Source organism: Crotalus tigris, unplaced genomic scaffold (genome assembly GCF_016545835.1).
Source record: "Crotalus tigris isolate CLP2741 ecotype Arizona unplaced genomic scaffold, ASM1654583v1 scf7180000024465.619267, whole genome shotgun sequence".
Taxonomy (NCBI): Eukaryota; Metazoa; Chordata; class Lepidosauria; order Squamata; family Viperidae; genus Crotalus; species Crotalus tigris.
In genome coordinates, this window is record NW_024100636.1 from 523,745 (window position 1) to 546,016 (window position 22,272).

At 38.5% G+C, this 22,272-nt stretch overlaps 2 protein-coding genes across 4 annotated transcripts in view; both read left to right on the forward strand.

The window, feature by feature from the left end:
* The first annotated feature begins 439 nt into the window (after window positions 1-439).
* Window positions 440-5,638, forward strand: DNAJC22 (DnaJ heat shock protein family (Hsp40) member C22). The gene is made up of 3 exons (XM_039332864.1): window positions 440-532; window positions 1,023-1,931; window positions 5,124-5,638. Exons 2-3 carry the CDS (start codon window positions 1,110-1,112, stop codon window positions 5,301-5,303), a joined length of 1,002 nt encoding a protein of 333 aa, XP_039188798.1. The 5' UTR covers window positions 440-532; window positions 1,023-1,109; the 3' UTR covers window positions 5,304-5,638.
* A 1,713-nt stretch (window positions 5,639-7,351) lies between these two features.
* The window catches only part of SPATS2 (spermatogenesis associated serine rich 2), a 61,546-nt gene continuing 46,625 nt past the window's right edge, over window positions 7,352-22,272 (forward strand). The window contains exons 1-2 of one of the 3 annotated variants that reach the window (XM_039332840.1): window positions 7,352-7,583; window positions 15,971-16,259. In XM_039332840.1, coding sequence (XP_039188774.1) covers window positions 16,235-16,259 — 25 coding nt within the window. In that variant the 5' untranslated portion in view covers window positions 7,352-7,583; window positions 15,971-16,234. Of the gene's footprint in view, window positions 7,635-7,936; window positions 8,163-15,970; window positions 16,260-22,272 lie in introns of those variants that run through there. The other 2 variants (XM_039332842.1, XM_039332841.1) reach the window with 2 other exon arrangements.

The following is a 22,272-nucleotide window of genomic DNA, read 5'->3' on the forward strand; positions in this document are numbered from 1 at the left end:
GCAGCTTACGAGGTTCTTCCTTCATTTTATCCCCCTAAGAGCAGTGCTTTGAGAAAGGAGTCACTGACCCGAAAATCAATCAGTCATATATTATCTATGGTCACTTGAATCTGGATCTCCCCCACTCTCGGATTAGTACCTTTACTGCTACATCAAATTGGATAAATTAAAAATAATAATAAACAAACATAATCTATCTCTTTAGTAATTGGATGGATATAAATGAACTCTGAAAAGTGTGGGTAGATATTATAATTTTGTCCAAGCTCCGGTGCTTAATTCTCCACCATATTCTGGGAAAGATTCTCTGCAGAGCCATCTCTCTCTGATGTTATCTGTAATATGGAGTGTGCTCTGCTGCCCTTTGACCATTCCTCCTCCTCTCCTGATATACCGCACAGTGTGCCACGCTCTGCCGTACTTCCTCCCCCAGAAGGAGACAAAGTCTATTAGCCTTGTGAGGTCAAAGGCTCTCTCAGGCATTAGAATTGCCTCCATTTTCCTGATGTTCCCTCTGACAATGAGCTGAAAGGTAGGTGATTATGATTCTGGAAAATGGTTCAGAGATCTGCCTTAGATCAAAGCAAACATTTGCACCTTCTCCTTCTGAACCATCTGCTGAAGGATCTTCAGGGTTTTTAGTAGGAGTCTTTCCTAATCCTCCTTAAAGATGCTTTTGCTTGAGAAATAGGTACTCTGCCACTGAAATACTTCGGGGTGATTCAATCCATGAAAGTCTGGAGGGGCTACGGAAGCAATGCTTTGATTAGGAAATGATTCATTTTTTAGATGATAAATGATAAGAAAGTACCAAAGGTTCCCTGGATTAGTTGCCAGGAAAATGAAGTTGGCACTAGGTTCTCCTGCATGGTATCATAATGCAGACGCCTAGACCCAGAAAAAAAGGCAGCCAGTCACTACCAGGGAGGGTGTGGTTGAGACAGCAGGAAGAAATCAGGACCCTTGGCTAGCCTTGCGCTGCAGATACTGCTATATTTTACTGCTTCTCTCTCCCCCCACAGAACTATTATTTGGCATCCAGGGAGGATGGACTACAAAAAACAGCACTGTCTGCAGTGAGACGTCTGGTGGTGCTATGGCCAAATGAGATGGCCAAACGTCTTGTGGTGGCTATTGCTCTCTGGGCTTTGGGGGGCCCTACTGGGCTTCACCATCTCTACTTAGGCAGAGATAACCATGCCTTACTCTGGATGTTGACTTTGGGTGGCTTTGGCATAGGGTGGCTTTGGGAGCTGTGGCTGCTCCCTGGTTGGGTAGCACAGGCAAATGGTACGCCAGACTTGCCCAACAGTCAACTCCCACCTTTAAACCCTGTGCGTTTTCTTGGCCAAGCTTTAGTAGGCATCTATTTTGGGGTAGTAGCTTTGATTGGTCTCTCTACTCTGCCAGGTTTTTACTTTCTGGCCCTTCCTCTGGCTGTGGGTCTTGGAGTTCATTTGGTGTCTGAAGTGGGCAACCAAGCCTCCAATCTTCAAGCAACCTTAACGGCTGCCTTTATAACTGCACCAATCTTCTATGGCCACCCTCTGGGGATCTTGCCCATTACTCTCACCACTAGTGTGACAGCCCAGAATTACCGACGCTATAAAACCGTCAATCGCACCAAGAAGAAGCTTAGCCTCCGACTTTACCGACTAGGCCTGGCCTATCTGGCATTCACAACACCACTGGCCTACTCTGCCTTCAGCAATACAACAGCAACTGCCAACTACATAGCCAGCACGATTGGAGCAGCCCTGGATTATGTCAGCGTGTTTCCATCATTGAGTGGAATATTGGAATGGGTGCTGCTTCTCCCTTACCGTGCCGGGAAGATGTTGGGTTTAAGTGGTGGCTATTTCCAGGAATGGGAAAACATTTTAAAATTTGTACAATCTTTCCAGGATGAAAGATGTCAGATGGCGTATCAGGTACAGTGGACTTTATTATTTTTCAGCCTTTGGAAACAGTAAGTTTCATGTTTCCTACAAATTATCCAACAGGATCAGGGCCGTCCTCAACTCTGAGGGAAGAATGTTCCAGAGGACAGGGACTATAATAGAGAAGATACGTCTCCCTGCCAGTTGACATTCCTTAGGTGATGGGGCCCATAGCATATCCAAATCATTTACTACCCATGCAGTCACATTTTGCACCAGTTGAAGCTTCTAAATGTTTTTCAAGGACAGCTCCATGTAGGGTGCATTGTAGTGATCCAATGTTATATAGTCAAATATAGGATATGAGAATCTCTGCATGTCATGATACTAAATCTTTCCTAACATTCTGGACTAGCACAGGAAGGATAAAAAAAAGTCAAGCTGATGGTCATTACTACACAATAAAACCCGTTCCCTTTGTATATCCATCACAGTGTTTATAAGCTTTGGTTGCACATTTGTGACCACCCTCTTGATTGTTTTGCCCCTTCCCACAGTCATCCTTGGTTCAGCTTGTCATATTTTTGTGCCTTCAAGTTAGTTTTTGATTCCTGGCGATTACTTGAACTAGACAAGTTTTCTAGACAAGGTCTTTCAGAAATGGTTTGCCATTGCTTTCCTCCTAGGGCTGAGAGAAAATGACTGGCCCAAGATCACCTAACTAGCTTTGTATCTAAGGCAGGACTCACAGCCTCCCAGTTTCTAGCTGATGCCTTAACCAGTACATCAAACTGGCTTATGTCACCAGAGACTAAAATTCTCACTTCAAGCCTTGCATATCAAACAACTAGCTTTGCATATATTAAACAACCACAATTTGTATTAATAGTAAAAGGGCATTAAAGGAAGCTCATATAGTAGTATTGTACGGTGTACAAGATAAAACAACAAAATGTAAGTCATGTTAAATCTAATTATACCAAAAAAAGTAAGTGAAAAATTCTTATTCAATTCGGTAATAAAATCTTCTATTTTAACAGTATTTAAAATAGACAAGCAACTAAATAAACACATCAGAAGACCCTACCTAGCCAATAATTTTGCATTGACATTCATTTACTAATTTTAAACACTACTTATGAAAAGAATAAGATTTATCTGAAACTAGAACTATTTGCTTGTAAGGGAAAGAGTTCAAAGGGCAAAGAAGTAAACAATGTGGTAAGTTGTCTGTCACACCTACTTGCTCCGGTATTGACTATTTCTTCCATTTACAGCATATTTTCCTTATATCTTAGAATTAAAATTCTCAGAATTCTTAATATATCCCTTGGTTTGAATTCTTAACTTGACTTAACACCAAGACCATGTTGATTGTAATGGCACTTTCTGAGATTATCTGAAACATTACACGTCATCTTTCAAGGCTGAAAATAGTATAGTATCTTACTGGCTGAAAGTTTTACCTAAAATATATGACTAGAGATAATAACAAGGCTCTTCAGTTTTGATGTCTTTGGATGTAGAAAGAAAGAACAGACAAGGGTGTTTTGCAGAATTGCAAGAAAGTGTCTTTATGCTTAGCTTTTCAAAGCTCTGCAAATTAATGTGCTCTACTATTATGAAGGGATTTTTATTGTGCTTATGATTTTAGTATGTTTAAGTTTGACATTAGCATTTATTTTATATATAGTAACCATTTTATATTGATACTTATAGTGTTATCATGTAATCATTGTTTTGTTATTTTGTAATCATTATTTTGTAGTTAATTGCTTGATCAGATGCTTTATATATACTGTATATATTGAAAAAGTAAGGGCTTCATGCTTTAGGTACAGGTGATTGCTTATATCAGTGGTTCTCAACCTTTTTAATGCCGCGACCCCAAGCAGTCGTAAGTCGAGGACTACCCAACCGGTCGTAAGTCGAGGACTACCCAACCGGTCGTAAGTGGAGGACTTTCCCTGCCTGGGAGCACCGCGCATGCGTGGTGCCGCCCCTTGCGCCAGCCGAGGCGTAGCTGGCAAGTGGCAGAGATGGAGCAGGCCGACCACTGGCTGGGCCACCAGCTGGCCCACCCCAAGGGAGGTAAGGCACCTGTCGGGCCCCACGCGCGCCAGCAACCCTCCCTGCGTCCGCTGGCCTCCCACCTCTCATCCCTGGCCCTTTTTTGCTTACATTTTTAGTAGTTGCTCAGCAGGGAGGGGTGGAAGCTTCCAGACAGCTCGCCTTCGCTGCAGACAACTTGCAGCACCGTTTGCAGACTGGGACTTTTGGCGGGTTCAGCAGGGCAGAGACAGCCTGGACAATTCCTATTGGCTTTTGAAAGCCAATAGAATTAGACTCTATTCAAGAGAATCTATTCTATTGGCTTTTAAAAGCCAATAGAATAAAAGGGAGTAGCACAGCTAAGGAAAAGGGGGAAAAAAATGGCGGACTGCGTTGTTTGGCGACCCCCGTGAAATAGTCGTTCGACCCCAAATGGGGTCCCGACCCACAGGTTGAGAACCACTGGCTTATATGAAAAGAGCACAGTAGGGGGAGGGGGAAAAGGAGTTACGGATGGAGCCTGGGTTGCTGTATATGAGTCACCATCTAAGAATTATTTTTTTTGTGCCATCTTATGCCTGGTACCAAGACCTGATCTTTTTGTTCTGGAAAGGTATAAAAGGTGGAAGACATCTTTTCTGGTTGTTGCCTTCATTCCTCTATCAGCCACGAAGAGGAATCAGGTGGCCCTTCTCTGTTTTGATCAAAATAAAGTTGTAATCTTTGTTGAAACCTCGGCTCAGGAGTTTCTTTGGCTTTTAAATTCCTGAGTAATGCTGGGGCAATTGTGAGGCTAAGTGGAAAACCTTACATTAGTTCAAACTCTATAAAAATCATCCTTCATTGGATTTTTGGCTTTTATAGATTTTCCAATAAGTTGTAACAGTACGTGCAAGAAAATTATTCTTTGTTCTCTCCACCTCCGCTCCATCACTGACAAATGACTAGTTTATTTCTTTCTTAGATGCTACCCTTCCTTTATTGCTTTATAAGTAACTCAAGACAACAAATATGCTCCTTCCTCCTCGTCCTCCTTTTCCCCACAACAATCCTGTCAGGTGGGTTGGGCTGAGAGAGACTGGCCCAAAGTCACCCAGCCAGCCAATTATCAATTAGATAATTGACAATTAAAATATTAGTGAACTCACAGCTGTGATAGGATGCTGATTCACCTCTCTCCTCTTCTTCTAGATCTTAGGTGTCCCTAATGATGCCACTCCAGAAGAAATTACCAAAAGTTACAGGGAGCTGGTGAAGCTTTGGCATCCTGATCATAATCGACATCAAGTAGAAGAAGCTGAAAGACGTTTTATTGAAGTGCAAGCTGCCTACGAACTCCTCATGCAGACAAAGAAGCCAAAATCTGCATGACTGCATTTTAGACAGCACAGAAATTTTTTTACCATCAAACAGCTGGGGATTAAACCATTATTATTAAAGTAATGGTTCTCAAAATAACATGGACCAAGATATCAAAAAGGGAATCAGTGCCATCAATCTTTGCTGGTTTCTGCCCCTGAAATATATGTACGATATCAAAAGAAAGGTATCTTATTTATCAAATAAATCCTACTATGTTAACAATGGGAAAATGAACCTCATCCTTTCTAACTTCAGTGAAAATAAAATAAGAATTGCATAAAATCATCTTGCAGGGGAGATGGGCAGCACAGAAATTTAATAATAAATAAAAATGTTCTCACTAATTTTCTTTGTATTTTATTGCTGGTTTATATTTATGACTAACTTTAATTATAGTGATTGGTTATGACACTGCTACCTTGAAAACTTTTACACTATAGACATGCGTTTCTTAAATTAGAAAAATCAAGAAAGCGTTTAGCCCAAGGTAAGTTTAGTATGCAACCTCATGCTGTGCATGCATAGAAATCCTACTGAATCCATTATTGCATCATAGGTTTCCTTAAACTTGTTACATTCCCTCTAAATTGCTTGCTTAATACTCCTTTCCATATTTCTTTTAAGTTTTAATTGTCCCGATGTTCTCTTTGATAGAGCAATAGCATTAAATCTTATAAGTTTCTCTTTTCCCACAATATTTAATTATCCTCAACCTGAGTAAACAGCAAACTTGGCCATCAGTTTTATTATGATGTAGCATTTGAAAGAGTACTTTTCCTTTACACTGCAGTTTATCTTGCTAATTTTTCTTGAGTGCTTTGATGACTGTAGTTGGTAAATCATACACCAATATTTTTATTTATTATATATTTTATTAATTACCTTTTACTGGAAACACAGTATGAATTATTGGTTTGAAATACTTACATGGTCATCTAAGCCCAGCAGGTGACACTATTGAGCTATTAACAGAAAACTGATTTTTTTAAAAAAATCAGGTCTGGATGTAGTAGCCTTCAAAAAAGTTTTATCTGTATTTTAGAAGCAGCACCACACCCTAAATATTATGGCTGGGAAGACAATGGGTCTCCAGCCAAATTTAGAAATCATTTTGAGGTTTGAAGGTAAGTGATGCTTTGTCTAAAAGATGGAAGATTTGGGGAGAATTTAAATCAGACAAATTCAATGAGAACTGAAATTCATTATAGTATCACTGTGGAATCCTGCACAGAATGTGCCATTGTCTAATCATGGTACAAACCTTCTGAGATTGATTTCACCCTACACTAATGTGGCTTGTTACGTTTTTGAGCAATGTTCACATTCAGCCAATCATTGCCTGTGAGAGCTCAGCAAACCTGCAGGTTTTTTTTTTCCTTAAAAAGTGTTAGTATAAAAGGGCCTACACTGAGACAAATGTCTAGCATAAAAGTGAAATCATGAATTGATATGCTCGATGAATTCAGAAACATGGGTCGAGAAGCCATAGGTAAGCTATCCATGGTTCAGTAGGTCATGCCATCCACGTCAACATCCTCAGGGACAGATATTCTGAATCTCTCACATAAAACAGGGCAGACGCACAACGAATAACAACGGCTTATACATAGAGCCGGCATACAGAAAACTTAAAAAAAGTATAAGCGGCGTGCAGGTATTAGGGGGGGGGGGCGGAGGCGTCCACCGCCTCCACCAAAACTCTGGAGCCACTCAATGAAAGAGCCTAAGCAACCGCCGTCAAAGGATCCTCCTTCGGCCGTTGCAGGAAAGAACGCGCATCTCCACACCTTGTTTCAGGATTCGCAGAAGGCGAGGAAAGAACGGCGAGAGACGTTATTGGGTAGCCAGAGCTCCTCGCGCCCCTCCGTACGCCTGGATTGGGTCTCCTTCCACGGCTTTGGCAATTGGTTTAGCGTAAGTAACCATCCGGCCGAAACAACCTCTTTCGTGGTCGCTGATTGGGTCTTTCTAACGCCTAAGCCGATTGGACAACGGGTAAAGCGCTTCGGTGGCTAGAGCGGTTCCGTTGTCCTGGAGCCGAACTCAATTTTGGATCTTGGAGGGGGGGGGAAGGAGAGAAAAGGTGGGAGTGAACTCGGTTCTCCGTTGCTCCTATTGGCCGGCGCTCCGCCGAAGAGAAATACCTTTCTTATTGGCTGAAGGAAAGAGGGCGCCTGTGTCCGGTTGGCTGTTGGGCTCGCGCAGCCTTCGACGATTTTGCTCTCTCGGTCTCTCCCTTACGGGTGGGCGGGGCTCACTTTCCCCGGCGCTTGGCGGCGGCGGCCTGAGGTGAGGACGTGAAAGTGGAGTGGCTGAGGTTTGATGAGGTTTTCCGCCGAGGTGGGTAGGACTGTTGGCGCGTGGGAACAAGGCGAAGAGCGGGGATTGGGCGTCATTGGTGGGGGGGGATGAAAAGCATGTGGGGAAGGAGCTTCGGAGGGGAGAAGCTGGAAGCGGTGATGGGGAACAAGGAGAGGAGTCGTGGCACAGGCAGGCAGCTGAGCGAATGGCCTGTGTTGGGGGAATAAGGGGTGGGCTCAGAGGCAGGCCGTTGAGGGGCGGCGGGCTGGAGAACGCAGAGGCGATGTGGCGGTGGGAGGAGGGATTTAATATGTGGCAGGCAGGACTGAAGCTCAGCCCAGAGCCTTGGCGACTCCCGAACTCCACAGCAGAGGAACAATATCTGCATCCCACGAAAAAATAAAAAGAAAGAGCGCACGCGGAAAAGTGGACGCCTTGGCTTTGCAAAAAAAGAGTCCTTTACGGATAAGGACATCCCTTTCCCAGGAGAACTCGCAAAGAACAATTTACAAAACAGGCTGCAGGGCAAGCAGTTCGATTTAGGAGAACCGTTCATCAAGCAACCTGGTAAACGCCTTCAGAAGGATGCAAAAAAGTCCTGATCTTGTCTAGAGGGATTTCTTTTCCATACGGAATTAGAGTGTTCCCACATGCCCTAAACCTTTAATTCCACTGTCACCCCCTTCTCCCACCCAGCACTGGGAGAGGGAGAGGGTGAAAGGAGGAAGAAGGCAAAATAACAATGGGGATTATGAGGTTTATAAAAAAGCAAGTTGTAGCAGTACTATAGACTAGTGCCTGCTGCTATAATATTTGCATCTGAACTGCAGCATTTTGGTATTTGAAAAACATATTTTCAAAGGGAAACAGCAGTAGCTAAAGAGTGCAAAAGTAAAATATGTTACTGCTGAAGTGAATTATAGTTATTGGTATTCTGGAAAGATACAGTAACAATGTACCGGTGTGCCCTATTTGCAATGGAAAGGTGAAACAGAGAAACTTATATGTCTGGAGATTCTGCATCATCCAGTTCATGGTTGTCCCAAAGGTGATTTTTCCAAAAGGCAACTGGACTTTCTTTTCACCAAGAAAGTCCAGTTGCCTTTTGGAAAAAGCACCTGTGTGACAGAAGCTTATAGGGAGCATGGCTTTAGACTGAATGGAATTATATTAGTTAAGCAGAAAAGATAAATCGAGGCAAAACAGAGAGGAAAAGAATGTCCTAAGATTGGAGGATGAGTTTTCCTGTTTAATTATACAGTTCCATTCACACAGTGCTAATCTAACTGTAGTTTGTGGCTTTAATGTAAAATGTATTTCCTTTCCAAGAAAGGAAATACATTTATTTCCCTGATTACAAAGATGCATGTAAGTTGGGATAAACAGTTTTGATCCTTAGGGCTTTTGCTATTTGTTGTGACGCTTCTTTCTTATGATGTTTGAAAGTAATTGAAAGTTATGGACTGTGAACATCCAGAGCTCTTCATGTTCATGATCAACAAGACTAAAATAGCTTGGTAAGGGACTACTGTACTCAAAGCCAATTAGCCAGATGTTGCTGTTTAACATAGATGTTGTTCAGGCTTTGAAAAGGGTAAACTTTTTTTTTGTTCAGTACCACAGAATGAAGCGGAAAAACAAACTAGATCTGACTATGGAGTGGTTGCTGTCTTGGTTCAAAGTACATTGGCCACCAAAAACTTTGGATGTATTGATCTACAGTGGCAGATTTCTGAGATCATCAGATACATCATAGACTAATGATGCTACATAAATATATTTCTATATAAATATAGAAAGCATAGTTAGATAAGGTATTATTTAAGGATAGAAAGGAAACTCTGCAGTTACTTTTACAACTTTTTTTAGGTATTAAAATTGCACATGTGACTAGATGTTTTGTGTTTGTGATAAAATGACAGCTATCTGTTCCATTTTATATTGAATAGTTGGTTGCATTTGTAATTTACTCCTTATTTAAAGTACTAGATTAGAGTGACTTTTATTTGATGTCCTGATCTGTGCAATTTAGAAATGCTTTCAAATCAAATTTATTTACTTCAGTTATAGATCTGTTGCATCTGCAGTATGGAATATTAAGGAATATCATTAACATTAGTCTTCACTTAATGTATGCCAAAGAATCCTCAATGGTTAAATAAAATGGAGCTTTAAAAACCATAATTTATTCCTTAACAACACTTCTATTAGGCTGTTTTATTTGGCATTGGAAGTCAATCCCCTTGATTGTTATAGATAGAAAGACAGACAAAAAGAAAGGAACTATACATTGCAACTAATAACAATAACAGGACTTTTATTCTCAGAATATAAAATTTGACAACAGGACTGTATGTTATTATCAGTACTATACTTAATTTTAGAATGCATTCAAAACTCTTTAAATATTCTCTACATTGCTGAATTATTTGCTTTAAATAAAATTTGAATTTATATGCAATATTTCTATATTGTAGATCTTTCTAGAGCTGTGCAACTCTCTTAGAAAAGAGACATCTTTCAAGCCAATTTGATTTAATGGTTAAGGCATCAAGCTTGAAAGCCAGAGACAGTAAGTTCTAATCCCACCTTGAAAGGCAGCTGGATGTCTTTGGGCTAGTCAGTGTCTGTCAGCCCAACTCACTTCAGAGGGTTATTGTTGTGAGGAAAATAGAAGGAGGAATGTATGTTGAATATGTTTGCTGTAAAAATAATGAAGGTGAGATACAAATAAATGCAATAAATAAAAATAAAATTCAGAAACATATTTCTGAATTGTTAAAGTGGCTGTATCTTTTTCCAGGCTTAAGTGGTTGCTTTGGAAGCCATTTGTGGTCTTCTCTGCCTATGTATCCATAGACAGTGATTTCATTTCATGTTCCCACTTGTTCTAGAACACCTCTTTTGAGGGGCTTGCACAATCTACTTCTTCTTGTGCCATATCCATTATAGGATGTTGGCTATCATGTTGGCAATCCTGTTTTTATCAGCAGCCGCACAAAAAAGTGCTGCTGAGTTTTGTCCAAACCAGTCCCTTAGATTTTGAAGCCATGATGTTCTTCTTCTGCCTGGACCTCGTTTGCCTTCAATATTTCCCTGGAGGATTAAATGGAGTATGCCGTATTTTTCTGGGTGTTGCATCACATGTCCGAAATATTCTAATTTTCGTTTTTTAATTGTTTTGATGGTTTCCCTTGGCTTTCCCAGGTGGCTTATCAACTCTATAACCATGTGCAAATCTTCATATACTGCTTATCACTTTTGGGGATAAGCAGGATCGAAAGCTGTTCTAATTCTATTGTCTTCATCTTTGTTATAAAGTTTATTTGGTTATAGATTTATATTAAGTCTTTTCAATTTTTTTACAAGTAAAAACCTACTTTTCCAAATTTTGAGCAATTTATTTCATAACTATCACACCTATAGTCTATATTTATAAAGTATAGTATTTATACTTTATAAAGTGTGGTACCAGATATTGCATTCTGACAATAAGTGTTGTGGTTTTGATTTTTCGAATTCATCTTATTGAGGTACAACCCTGTGGAATTCTCTGGGAATGAGTAGCATTGACTTCAGTGTGACTTTTGAATAGGATTGCACTTCAAGAGAAGATGGTCCTAATCACAGATGGGTTTAACAGATTGATACAGCACTGCCAAGGAGGGAGGCTTGCTGTCTACAATTGCACAGAGTTTCAGAAGTACTTCTGCTTTTTGAGTGGCCTTGAAATTGAATGCAGCATTCAAATAATTGTGTGCTATCTGTTTATTCTTGAGCTCATTTGGTGACTGTAAAGTGTGAATCTTTGAATCTCTTTCAAGAAAGATAGTGAAAAATTGAGTTTTAAAAAAATGCAGGTTAATCCACCCAAAGCACCACTTACTCTTCTGGCTGCCATTATCAATTGTACATGATGAACACATGTTTAGAAATGCTGTTTCATCAACATGGGATTCTTCAATAGTGTAGCTAAATGGATGCTTAATATTCTTACGAAACCAATCGTTTTTGACCAAGTCTTGTAACAAACAAGTGCTTTTTTTTGTTCTTGTAATTCCAACTAGATGTAGCCTTGAGTATTATGAATGTTACAAAACCAACAATGAATGTTAGGTTAAGTTGTTTCATAGGACACTATTCAAAACAATTATCTTTTTCTACTCTACGATAGGCAGAAATTCAGATATAAGCCAATACATCACATAGTGCAGGGATGGGCAGTTAGTTTTACCAAGGGGCGACATGAAAAGCAGGGACTGTTGTGGAGGGCTGAACAGTAGGACTGTGAAGGTGCACAGGCATGCATCCACCCACATGCATAAACTGAAAAAGAAGCAGTTGCCTTCAAAATAAAAACAATCCACTTGGGCCAGACAGGGATAGCCAAAGATCTGGATGTGACCTGGGGAAGGCATAAAATGTGCAATGCCCAGGTCTGATTAGTGTATACTTGCTTGATGTATTTTAATTGCAACGTGATAACATTCTGAAAGAACTGATGGCCAGATTTATTACAGAATAATAATCTGCACTTAAGTTCCATCATGATTATCTTCTCCCAATCTGGGCAAGGTAGATTTTTTTTTTCCAATATTTTTGTCACTACCCATTTTTATAGAGGATATACATCATAATTCTTATTTTTGTATATCTATGTCCAAGCTTCAGTTAGAGTAGTTATGAGTGCACCATTGGAAGATTTGAAGTTAGGGATAGACTGTCATGAGAAAATCTTATGTGGTCACTAGGAGTCAAAAACAATTTGATGGCAAATAAATCAAAATCAGTGTCCAGTATTGTTCACCAGAAGTCAAACATGGATTCAAAGGCATATTTAAAAAAAAGTCTTAGTATATTTTTGCTTTTTCACTGTTTGCTGTGTTCTTGATCTTAGTAGCCTCCAGTTGGACAAAGACACTGTCCCTTTCTAGCTTGTGAAACTTCATAAAGTATTAATATTGTATAAATATTAATGTAGCTGATGGCTGGCTACAGATATTATGAAGCCAGGTTTTTTTTTTGAAGTATTCAGGTCTAACTCAGTTTATAAGAAACTGTTTGTTACAGTTTTGAGATTTTAAAAATGTTATTTCATGCAGTCCATAAGTGTGATTAGTTTTCTATTAGTATGCTTGGCTTCCGGCTGAATAGATTATTGTCTTTTAGAAAAATAGTTGCATGAAACAGCCCCTGCTTTTATGTAATGCTTCTAGAGTTGCTAGCTGATTTTGGGACAGTTATTCATGAGCAAGGATCAACATGCTTATTCTCACAGCAATTATTTTGTCTTGGGGGAAACAACTATAACAACAGCGCTTTGTATAGCTGGAATAACTGATCTAGCCACTATTTTTTAAAGCATAATTCTGTGTTAAAAGCTGGAAGCTAATCATCTTGGGCTACAGTCCAAAGTTGCCATTTGGTATATAGACAAATACTGCAGTGATACACCAGATATAGATGTATCTCTGATAATGTTTGACAATATACCGTTTAGTTTTTAAAATATGTCATGGATATATAAGCTGTACCAACTGTATACCCTATATAATTGATTTCCTTGATTTACAACTTTATTTCTAAAATTTTAAAAGTGTCCGTCTCCCTCACAGAGGGACTCTGGACAGTGTGCAAATAAAATATTAAAAACATAAAAACAGTATATAAAATTTAAAAAGCAATCAGTATTAAAAATTAAAAGGCAGAGGGAAAGGGCTTTCAGAGTACTAACCAGCTACGTGTCCCTCTGTCCACCCCAAGTAAGGCCGCAGAGCCATGTTTTCACACCTTTCCAGAAGCCCAATAGAGTGGGGCCTACCTCACCACTGGGGGAAAAGTATTCTACAGGGCAGGGGCAAGAGCAGAGAAGGTTGTCTTCCTGGACACCGCCAGTCAGAATTCTTTAACCGAAGAATTCTTTAACCGATGGAATCCAAACATTCCTTCCTTGCCTGACCTGATGGGATGAATTGATGTAACAAGATGAAGACAGTTCCATAGCTAACCTGGCCCCATGCCATCTAGGGCTTAACTCTCAAAACCAACACCTTGAACTGGACCTGGACGCAAACCAGCAACCCAATGCAGCTCGTGCAGTAGAGGTGTTACATGTGCCGTTCTTTGGGCACTCAAACTTGCCATACAACCACATTTTGTACCAGCTGAAGCTTCCTGATAACTATTCAGAGGTAGCAGCAGTCCAAATGGGAGATGATCAGGTCATGAGTGAGTGATCCATTCAGACAGCGTCTGTGACTTTCATTGTTTGCTAATCAGAGAAAATACCTCCGGTAGAATAACCCATTCAGGGAATAAAATGGACTAGCTTAGTTAAATAATGTATGTTCCTGAAGTACTCTTTTTGAAGAAGAAAAAAATTGAATCGGTTTCAAGATGGGTGGAGACGGATCAAGATGCTTGAAACTTTTAGGATTGTGTATTTCTTTCAGCCAATTTTTTTTCCACTGAAATATTTTTCTATGTGGGAAGCCAAAGAAAGATATTGAAATAAAACATTTCTTAATAGCCAATATTTTTAATTGCAGTATTATTAACCTTGTTCTCTTATTTGCATCCTTTGTACAGTTGTGATCTTCATTTATTTTTTTCCCCAGACTCTGGGGGCTCTTGCATGTGATATGATGATAGGATGGTATTACTGATAGCATGCAACTAGGTGTGAGTGTTTTTTTCATTATTTGGGGTGATTTTTTTTATAGGTGTGTTAACATTGTCAAAACTTTAGAGTGTATCTGTTTTCTAATTGAAAAAAAAGTAGGAAAGGGTGTAGCTGTTGTTGTAAGTTGCACCATTTGGGAGACTATATGTAATTTGAATGTTGCAGTTCTTGAGATTTGCTTAAAATGCATAATAAACTCTGAATTCTTCTGAAACTGTAAGGTACATTCTTCTGGAAATATTGGTTGTCAAGTAGAGAACAGGAAGTTATATCTTGAACAAAAACTGAACCTTTAGCATTTTGAAATGGTATTTTTAATTGCCTGACTGATGTTGGATTGTATAGCTAACAGAGGTTTTAGATTTATAAGTACTCTAGACCAGACTAAATGAGTAATGTCTGAGTTTCAGAGCTGTTGAATTTACAGTGTTGTTGGCTTTGAGGAATTGCAAACTTTTAGGAAACAGTTTCATGATTCTTTGCTTGCCTTAAGTTTATTCTTGAATTTTAATATGAGGTAAATTATTTTTTTTAAGTGACAATCTATTATAGAAATAAAAGATTTTTCACATAAAATGTCCTAAGTATATTAAGAAATAAAACATCATTTATTAGTGGATTTGTACATATTGATTTTAGTTTTAAGTATTGAAACTCACCAGGACCTGAAATCTACTCAATAAAGCTTTAACAGATACTATTTTACCCATACTGAAACAGTTAGCATAGTTCTGTGTTTTCTAAGACATAATTGCAAGAAATGGATAATTCTACATAGGAAGCTCTCCATTAGAAGACTTTGATGGTGGGGGAAAAGGGGTCAAGAGATCAGTTGATGACTAGGAAGATTTCTTGTTTGGTTGCTTTCTTTTCTCACCCATACAGAGAGGATATAATGTAATTTTCTGTCCTAAGTGTTAATTTCAGAAATAGTCTATCATTGGAATTAGAATTAAGCAAAACTGCTATCATCCATAATGCTATATGCTAAAAGCTAAGAACTAAACAAAAAAAAAATGAATGTCTCAGTATTTAAAGTTTGGAATACAGTAAAATACTATTCTTATACGATCCTTTCTGTTCTTCAGTTTATATGTTTTAAAAGTAACTTTCAAGTTTGTGTGATTTTATACTGAAACTTTAATGCCATTTCTAGTGCCACCAAACAATTTTTAATTTAGTTTATTTTCTTTTATTCTGGTGGTAATAGCAACCCTTTTTTCTTATTTTTTCCCCCTGTGGCATATATGTAACTTTTTTTAAAAGGAGAACTGCAGTACCTTAAGAACGACAGCATTTCATAAATTCTTTTATGTTATATGTACTCATAAATATCACTTTGATACCATAAACTCTTTTTGCAATAATTCTGCTCATGAGTCAAACCTTCTCAGTGTTCTCAAAATGTTTTTATTGTGTAACTGTAAAATACATTAACTTCAGTTTCAGAATGCTAGCTGTTTAAACAGAGGGCAAAGTCTGCTAGATGTTATGCTGGCCTCGATAAGTTTCCCCTGTTCTTTGTTTTTACATTTTAGTGAAGAAACATTGAGTTTGGTGAAAATCGCCCCATTTTGGGGAATGCTGTTGCATAGTGACTACAACTTATTTATCCCGCATTATCCTAGATTTTTTTTTGTTAAAATAAATAGAAGTGATAAATTAAATTCCTCCTGTACGTTTTCCTTTTCAGAATCTGTAAAACAGCAACATGAACTGCTGTGTGGGTGCTTCCTGATGGAAGATTGGTGCTAAAAGAAAGACTCTACAGTCTTCAGCTAGCAGGATTTTGACAATTCTCCAGTTGCCTTGGGAGCTGGGGAGGTTGCTGTCTCTGAGCAGATATTTGCCATTTCCTGCCTGGATGCAAAGCAGTACTTGAATCACATCTGCTACTTTCATACTTGAGGAACCATATTTTTTGCTGTGTAACAGACATTAAATAAGACAAGCTATTATGTCTAAGAAGCAAAACCAAAAAGGTAAGGTTTAATATAGAGGTAGTATTACTAAGAAAAAGGACTATATAATAGATTGCTATCAAATATGGGAATTTAGTCAGTGTTAATACATTCATCAAAGTCAGGGAGGTTCTCTAATTGTTCTCTTACGTGTTTGTAAAGAAGAGAAATCCTGTTCACATCTTGCTAAATAAATATAAGATTACTTTTCTAAAGTACAATCCTTCATCCTTGTCTCAAATCGAAGAAGGAATGTCTTCAACATTTGAAAAAAGTGTGTTAGGAATTTAAACTAATGGCAGACATAAATAAATCTAGTTTTTCTTCAGAACCATCAATACTATGGTAACAACTGCAAGACCTGCTATGGCAGAGAGTTGTCTATTCTCTGTGCCTCATTTGAGGAATTGCACCTCTCTCTAGGCAGAATTTTGTCTTCCTGAGAAGTCAGTATAATTTTAAAGAACCACTACTTCGAAAGCATGCAGTGAGTAGATTAATAGGGACCACTTTGATGGGAAGGTAACAGCATTCCATGCACTTTTGGCATATAGCCATGTTGGCCACATCACCACGGAAAATGTCTTCGGACAATGCTGGCTCCCTTGGCCAAGAAATGGAGATGAGTATTGCTCCCTAGAGTCGGACACAACTGGACAGGGAAGCCTTTACCTTTTTGTTTTTTTAAAGGTCAGGAACAATAAATCTTATTGAAAACTGATATCTATATCTGCCTGTTAATATTAAGTAAAGAGTGTGTGCAAAGTATGTCTGTCTGCAAAAACATTTTATTTTATGTATGCAGGTTTTGCAAATGAAAGTTGCTGGTGTCTTTTCTTGATAAGGCTATGATGTATTTTTCATTTCCCTGCCCTCTCTTGGATGCTACTGATAATATGTCAAGAATCAAGGTTCACTATGTATGTTTGAGTTAACATGACATTTGGACAGGTTTTAAAGATCAAAACTAGCACTTTGAATTAGATTTAAAAAATGACCATGAGTCTGTTAAGGCTTTTATGAATATGTGGATATCTTTGCAGCATTTTGAGTTTAAAGTGAATTGTTTCAACTTTGCTGGAAGTGCGCTGATCTGGATAAATGGCATGCTTATTGACCAGTCCCATTGAACAACTTTCAGCTAAAATGGCTAGATTGATTAATTATAGATTCCAAAAATATAGCTGTTCACAGGCTTCAGAAACATCCTACGGCAGAGTATATAATTTGGTTCCTTATAAATGTGTTTGGATTATTGTATTGAGAACAAGGAAAGGATTTTAAATAAGCCTAACTTACTGCTTCTATGTCATGCAATAATTCTAACAATTTCTGTTGCCAGTCCCTTCTGAAATAAAATTTGACAATTGTGAAAGAATAAATTGCTAAGTTGGCTGTGTGCACTATTTCCAGCTGTAAAGTGTTACGCTATTCATCCTGTGGAAAAAAGATTTTTGGCTCTTCTAGACCAGACATTTGGTTCAGATTATTATTTCCACTGTCCTTAAAGCTAAATTATGGTTGGGTTAATAATCTGTGTATAAAATTTAGAAACGGAACATATGAGTTTATATTTTAATGCATATTCTTAAGCTATTAGGATATTAGTTCTGATTTGTATTTTCCAATTGCTTTATTTGCTATTTATGTCAGAAGTCCCACTAATGAACCCAGCAAAAGGATTCCTCGAGGCAATTAAGTCCAAGCAGGCAAAACTTTATTGGGTACAGCATGTCAGAACTAACGAAGCAAAACCAGCTCTGGGGTTCCCGCGCAAAACTTACATAGTTAAACAATAGATTCCCCAGTCCCCACCCACCAATTGTTCACATTGTCCAATAATACTACTCCTTTTTGTTATGGGAATGGCACACTTCTCCATGAAGCACCTGCGGCAATGACCTTGGCTGTCACGGTCCTTGAACGGCATCCTGGCATTCCATATCCTCCCTTCGGTTTCTACCCCTCCCCCCTTTTCTATGGCAAGTTGATTAGTGATAAAGGTTAACGGGCATCATAGCGATTTGATCTTGACAATTTATTTCTAATTGATTTATTTACTGTTTTCCCACGAGACAAGTTGTATTGGGTTGTGGGTGCAGAAACCCTAATTTTTATGAACCAACTAAGATTTGGTCTTGTTTCATACATATCTTTCTGGTAGGAAATGGTCATTTTGTATACAGATGTAATTTCTAATGTTTCAGTTATGTATATTATTTGTGATGGGAAGCTGTAATAAGTCAGTGAAATTTATCATATATGCACTTAGTGAATGTTACTAACAAGTACTAGACATTGATTGTAACAGTATGTAACTGAATACTGTCTTGTTTGTACATGCTCATTTTATTCTTTTGGGAAAGCCTACCCCTCCCATAGAACCATCCCGTCTTTCCCCTCCCCCCCCCCACTCCAGGCTGCCATCCCGGAAAGGTTGGGGAACTCTGATTTAGGTTCTTGGCTAATAATTCAAAAATTATAAAGTTACATTTACATTCCAAAGCAATCAATACACTTCTAACATCCCCTCTCTATCATACACTGGGTCTAAATCAACAAATATGCAATAAATGTTCCCTTTTGTACACTTCTAAGCAACCAGAGAACAAATATCTGATGTATAATACACACTACCCTAACAGAATTTCCAGATTTTGCTTGTGATCAATATTCTGCCCACATCTTTTCAGTTATGTCTGAAATTAATCCCTCTCTAATTTTCACATTTACTCTTGCTATTTTTCCTTTTAATTAGAAGAATAACTGGATTTTTCCAGTCATTGGGATTTTTCCAATCATTTTTCCATTTCTCACACATGTTAAATAAGTTACACAGCACTCCATGAAAAAAACAAAATCTATACTTTTACATTTTTCCAGGCATACCATGTACATTTGCAACCTTACCATTTTTAACAACTTCATAGTATCCCTTTTTATATATTTTTTTCTTAAATGTTAACATTTTTAGCCTTCATTTACTCCTATCAAAACTGCTCTGTATTTTTGCTGCTTGTTTTAAATAACTCTGTGGTTCTGTGATGACAGAACAAGATTGTTCATAGCTTTTTTTTCAGTATATACATTTATAGTGTCAGGGCTGAGTCTAAACGTTGGAAGTCTTTTCTCTCAAAAACCCTCTGGACTAACACAAACTGGCCCCTCCTTCCTGCTTTGGCGTAGTTGCTTATTAGCTACAGCTTATCTTGCCAGAGGACAGAAAAGAATGTAGAACTTCCTTTTCAAATAGTCCCATACAAAACCTTTCCTGTTGGAGAAGAAAATACAGGGATGCTCAAATCACAGATTCCATTTTAAAAGAAACTCCCTTAGAACAACATATGATTCTAAGTTCAGGTCACCAACCTGTTGTCTGCGGCCCACTACCGGGCCATGGGTTGTTGACCACTGGGCCGCATGAGTGGCTGGCCAGTACACATGCGTGTGCGCACTCTAACCCCCCCTCGTGCAATGTCATGGCATTGCGCAGACGCTAGCAATGCTGTAAGCGTCGGACAGGTGCTAGCATCGCCACTAAGCGCACCCCCCCACTCGTGCTAGCATTATGGTGCTGGCACTATTGTTGCTGCAAGTGCAACATCCCCACTCACACTAGCATCATTCGAGCATTGCGTGGGTGCTAGTGGCTCTGTTTGCATCACGCACGCAATCACAGCCCCGATCGTGTGCGCACAGTCCCATTTATGCATGCATGTGCTTGCACACATAAAGGCGCCTCCACCCCAATGCCTCAGGCCGATAGCCCAGAAAGGTTGGGGACCCCTGTTCTAAGTGAATCATAAAGATCTGCTTCTAATATGAAAAAGTGCATAAAACAATGTACTGAGCAAGTATAAAAAACATAAATATCAGAAGCCAGAAAGAATAAACTAAAGATTTTGTTCTTAGTTAATTTTCCTCTATAGCTCTAAAGAATCGATTAGCCTTGGAACATAGGTTATTCTTCAGTAATCCTGCTTCCTGCAAATTCCAGCTTAAATCTGAGGCTGAGGGAAGATAATAAATTTCACTTGTTTTCAGCCTTTTGTCCAGCAACTTCTACTCAGTTTCTAAAAGGAGAAAACTTTTTTTCCCCTAATTTATAAAAAGGATTAGGTTTGGGGGGCATCTGCTTGCTGCATATTTCTGCTTGTGACAAGATGGGCTGATCTGAATGTCTGAGCTGGCAGCGATGATAGTATATGTGGGGACAGGGACTTGCCTACACATTTATTACAACATTATACAACATCTCTCATTTTTATTTTTTCCAGCAATCATTCTCTTGTAAACCTTTCTTTTCTTATCCAGATACTCTTTGGCCTCATCATGGCACCAAAAATGCAGTAAGAAAGTTGATAAATGGCAAAAATAATAGAGATTAAAAATACAGAATAAAAATGACAGCAGCAGTAATCACAACAGTCCAACAACTGTTGGATTACCAGATGGTCTGCTGGGTTTGTAGCATCTCCTGAAAGGCAATCAGTAATAGGCAACAGTCTTATTTCCAGTGGAATGCTGTTCCAAATAACTGGCCTTGCCTCTGAAAAACAGCATCTCTGGGCTTCAATCATTTGATGATCCATCTGACATTCAAAGTCTCTCATTGCCCCTTGTATCCTTTGCTAATTCTCTCAGTCTTACAGCACAAACAAGGAGACCAATCATTCCTTTAGATTTATGTTAATCTCTTTGCCATGCGTGCATCTCAATAAACCTAATGCTTAAATTACATACAGTATTCAGAAAGGGCCTTTTTCCAAGCAAGCACAGGTACAAGTCCTCAACCTACAATTGGTTTATGGCCCTTTGCAGTGTCCCGCAGTTGCATGACTGCCATTTATGATGATTTTTTTTTTTAACCGGAAACCAGCCTTTATTTCTGGTTTCTGATAAAACAACAACACCCATTGTGAACAACGGGTTCACTTAACAACCAGAGTGTTTACTTAATAAGCGCTACAAAAATGTCGTAAAGTCAATTTGGTCATATGGCTGCCTCGACTTAACCACCGTCATGATATACAGTAGAAATTCTGGGCTCCGTTACTGGTTATAAGTTGAAGGCAACCTGTAATCATCATTCTCATTTTTCTTAGATTGCTGAATGGCTTTTTCTGTTCTCCCTCCCTCCCTCCCTCCTCCATTCGTGCCACCCAACAGAATAATTTGTTTCCCTCACATTACAGTGGTTCATATAAATTGTGCTACCTCTCTCAAAACTCATTTCTAGTTATTTTCGTTATTGCTATTCTCTGGAGCACAGCATTGCCATTGTCATCAAACTATGAATTCTTACTTTAGTATATACATACCGTAACCTAGATTACAGCAGTTTTTATTCTCTGACATCTCTATTAGCCCTTTTATAATTAAACATAGATCTTTACTTCCAGTCATGTATTCATCACCTCCAGAAGTTCAGACCAGTTTCATTCAGATCTATTAATGCTTCCACTTTTAGTTAATGTGTGTGCTTGTGATTTGTTATTTTATGACATTTTTTAATGGGCTCTTAATTGTATTTTAATTTGTATTTTAGATTTTGAACGACTGTCTTGCTGTCTAGTTTACATGCAACAGTGTTTTATAATTTATATGAAGTTTTTATTTTGCATTTTTTATTTAATTCTGTATCTTTGTATTCAGATTGTGTTTTTAGTGTATTTCATGGTAAACCACTCAAAGTGCTTCAGCTATTAGGCACTTCAGTTAATACAATTTAAAATTATATAGATACAAAACTAAAATGAATAGAGCATGCCCAAAACTTATACTTCAGTGTGTTTTCTACCATTTTATTCTCTCATTCTGTAAAATTTATATTCAGCCTTATTGAAACGTTTTCCAGAGACATATTTAACATTCTTTAAGATGTTAACCCGCTTCTTAGTTAAAGTAGGGTATTCCCGTTTCTCTTGCAAATTATCAGTATCTATCTTCATAATGTTCTTCTGTGATCTGTTTAAAAAAACACATGGGTTTACAATCTTCCCAAACACTTTCCCATAATAACAGTAATTCAGGA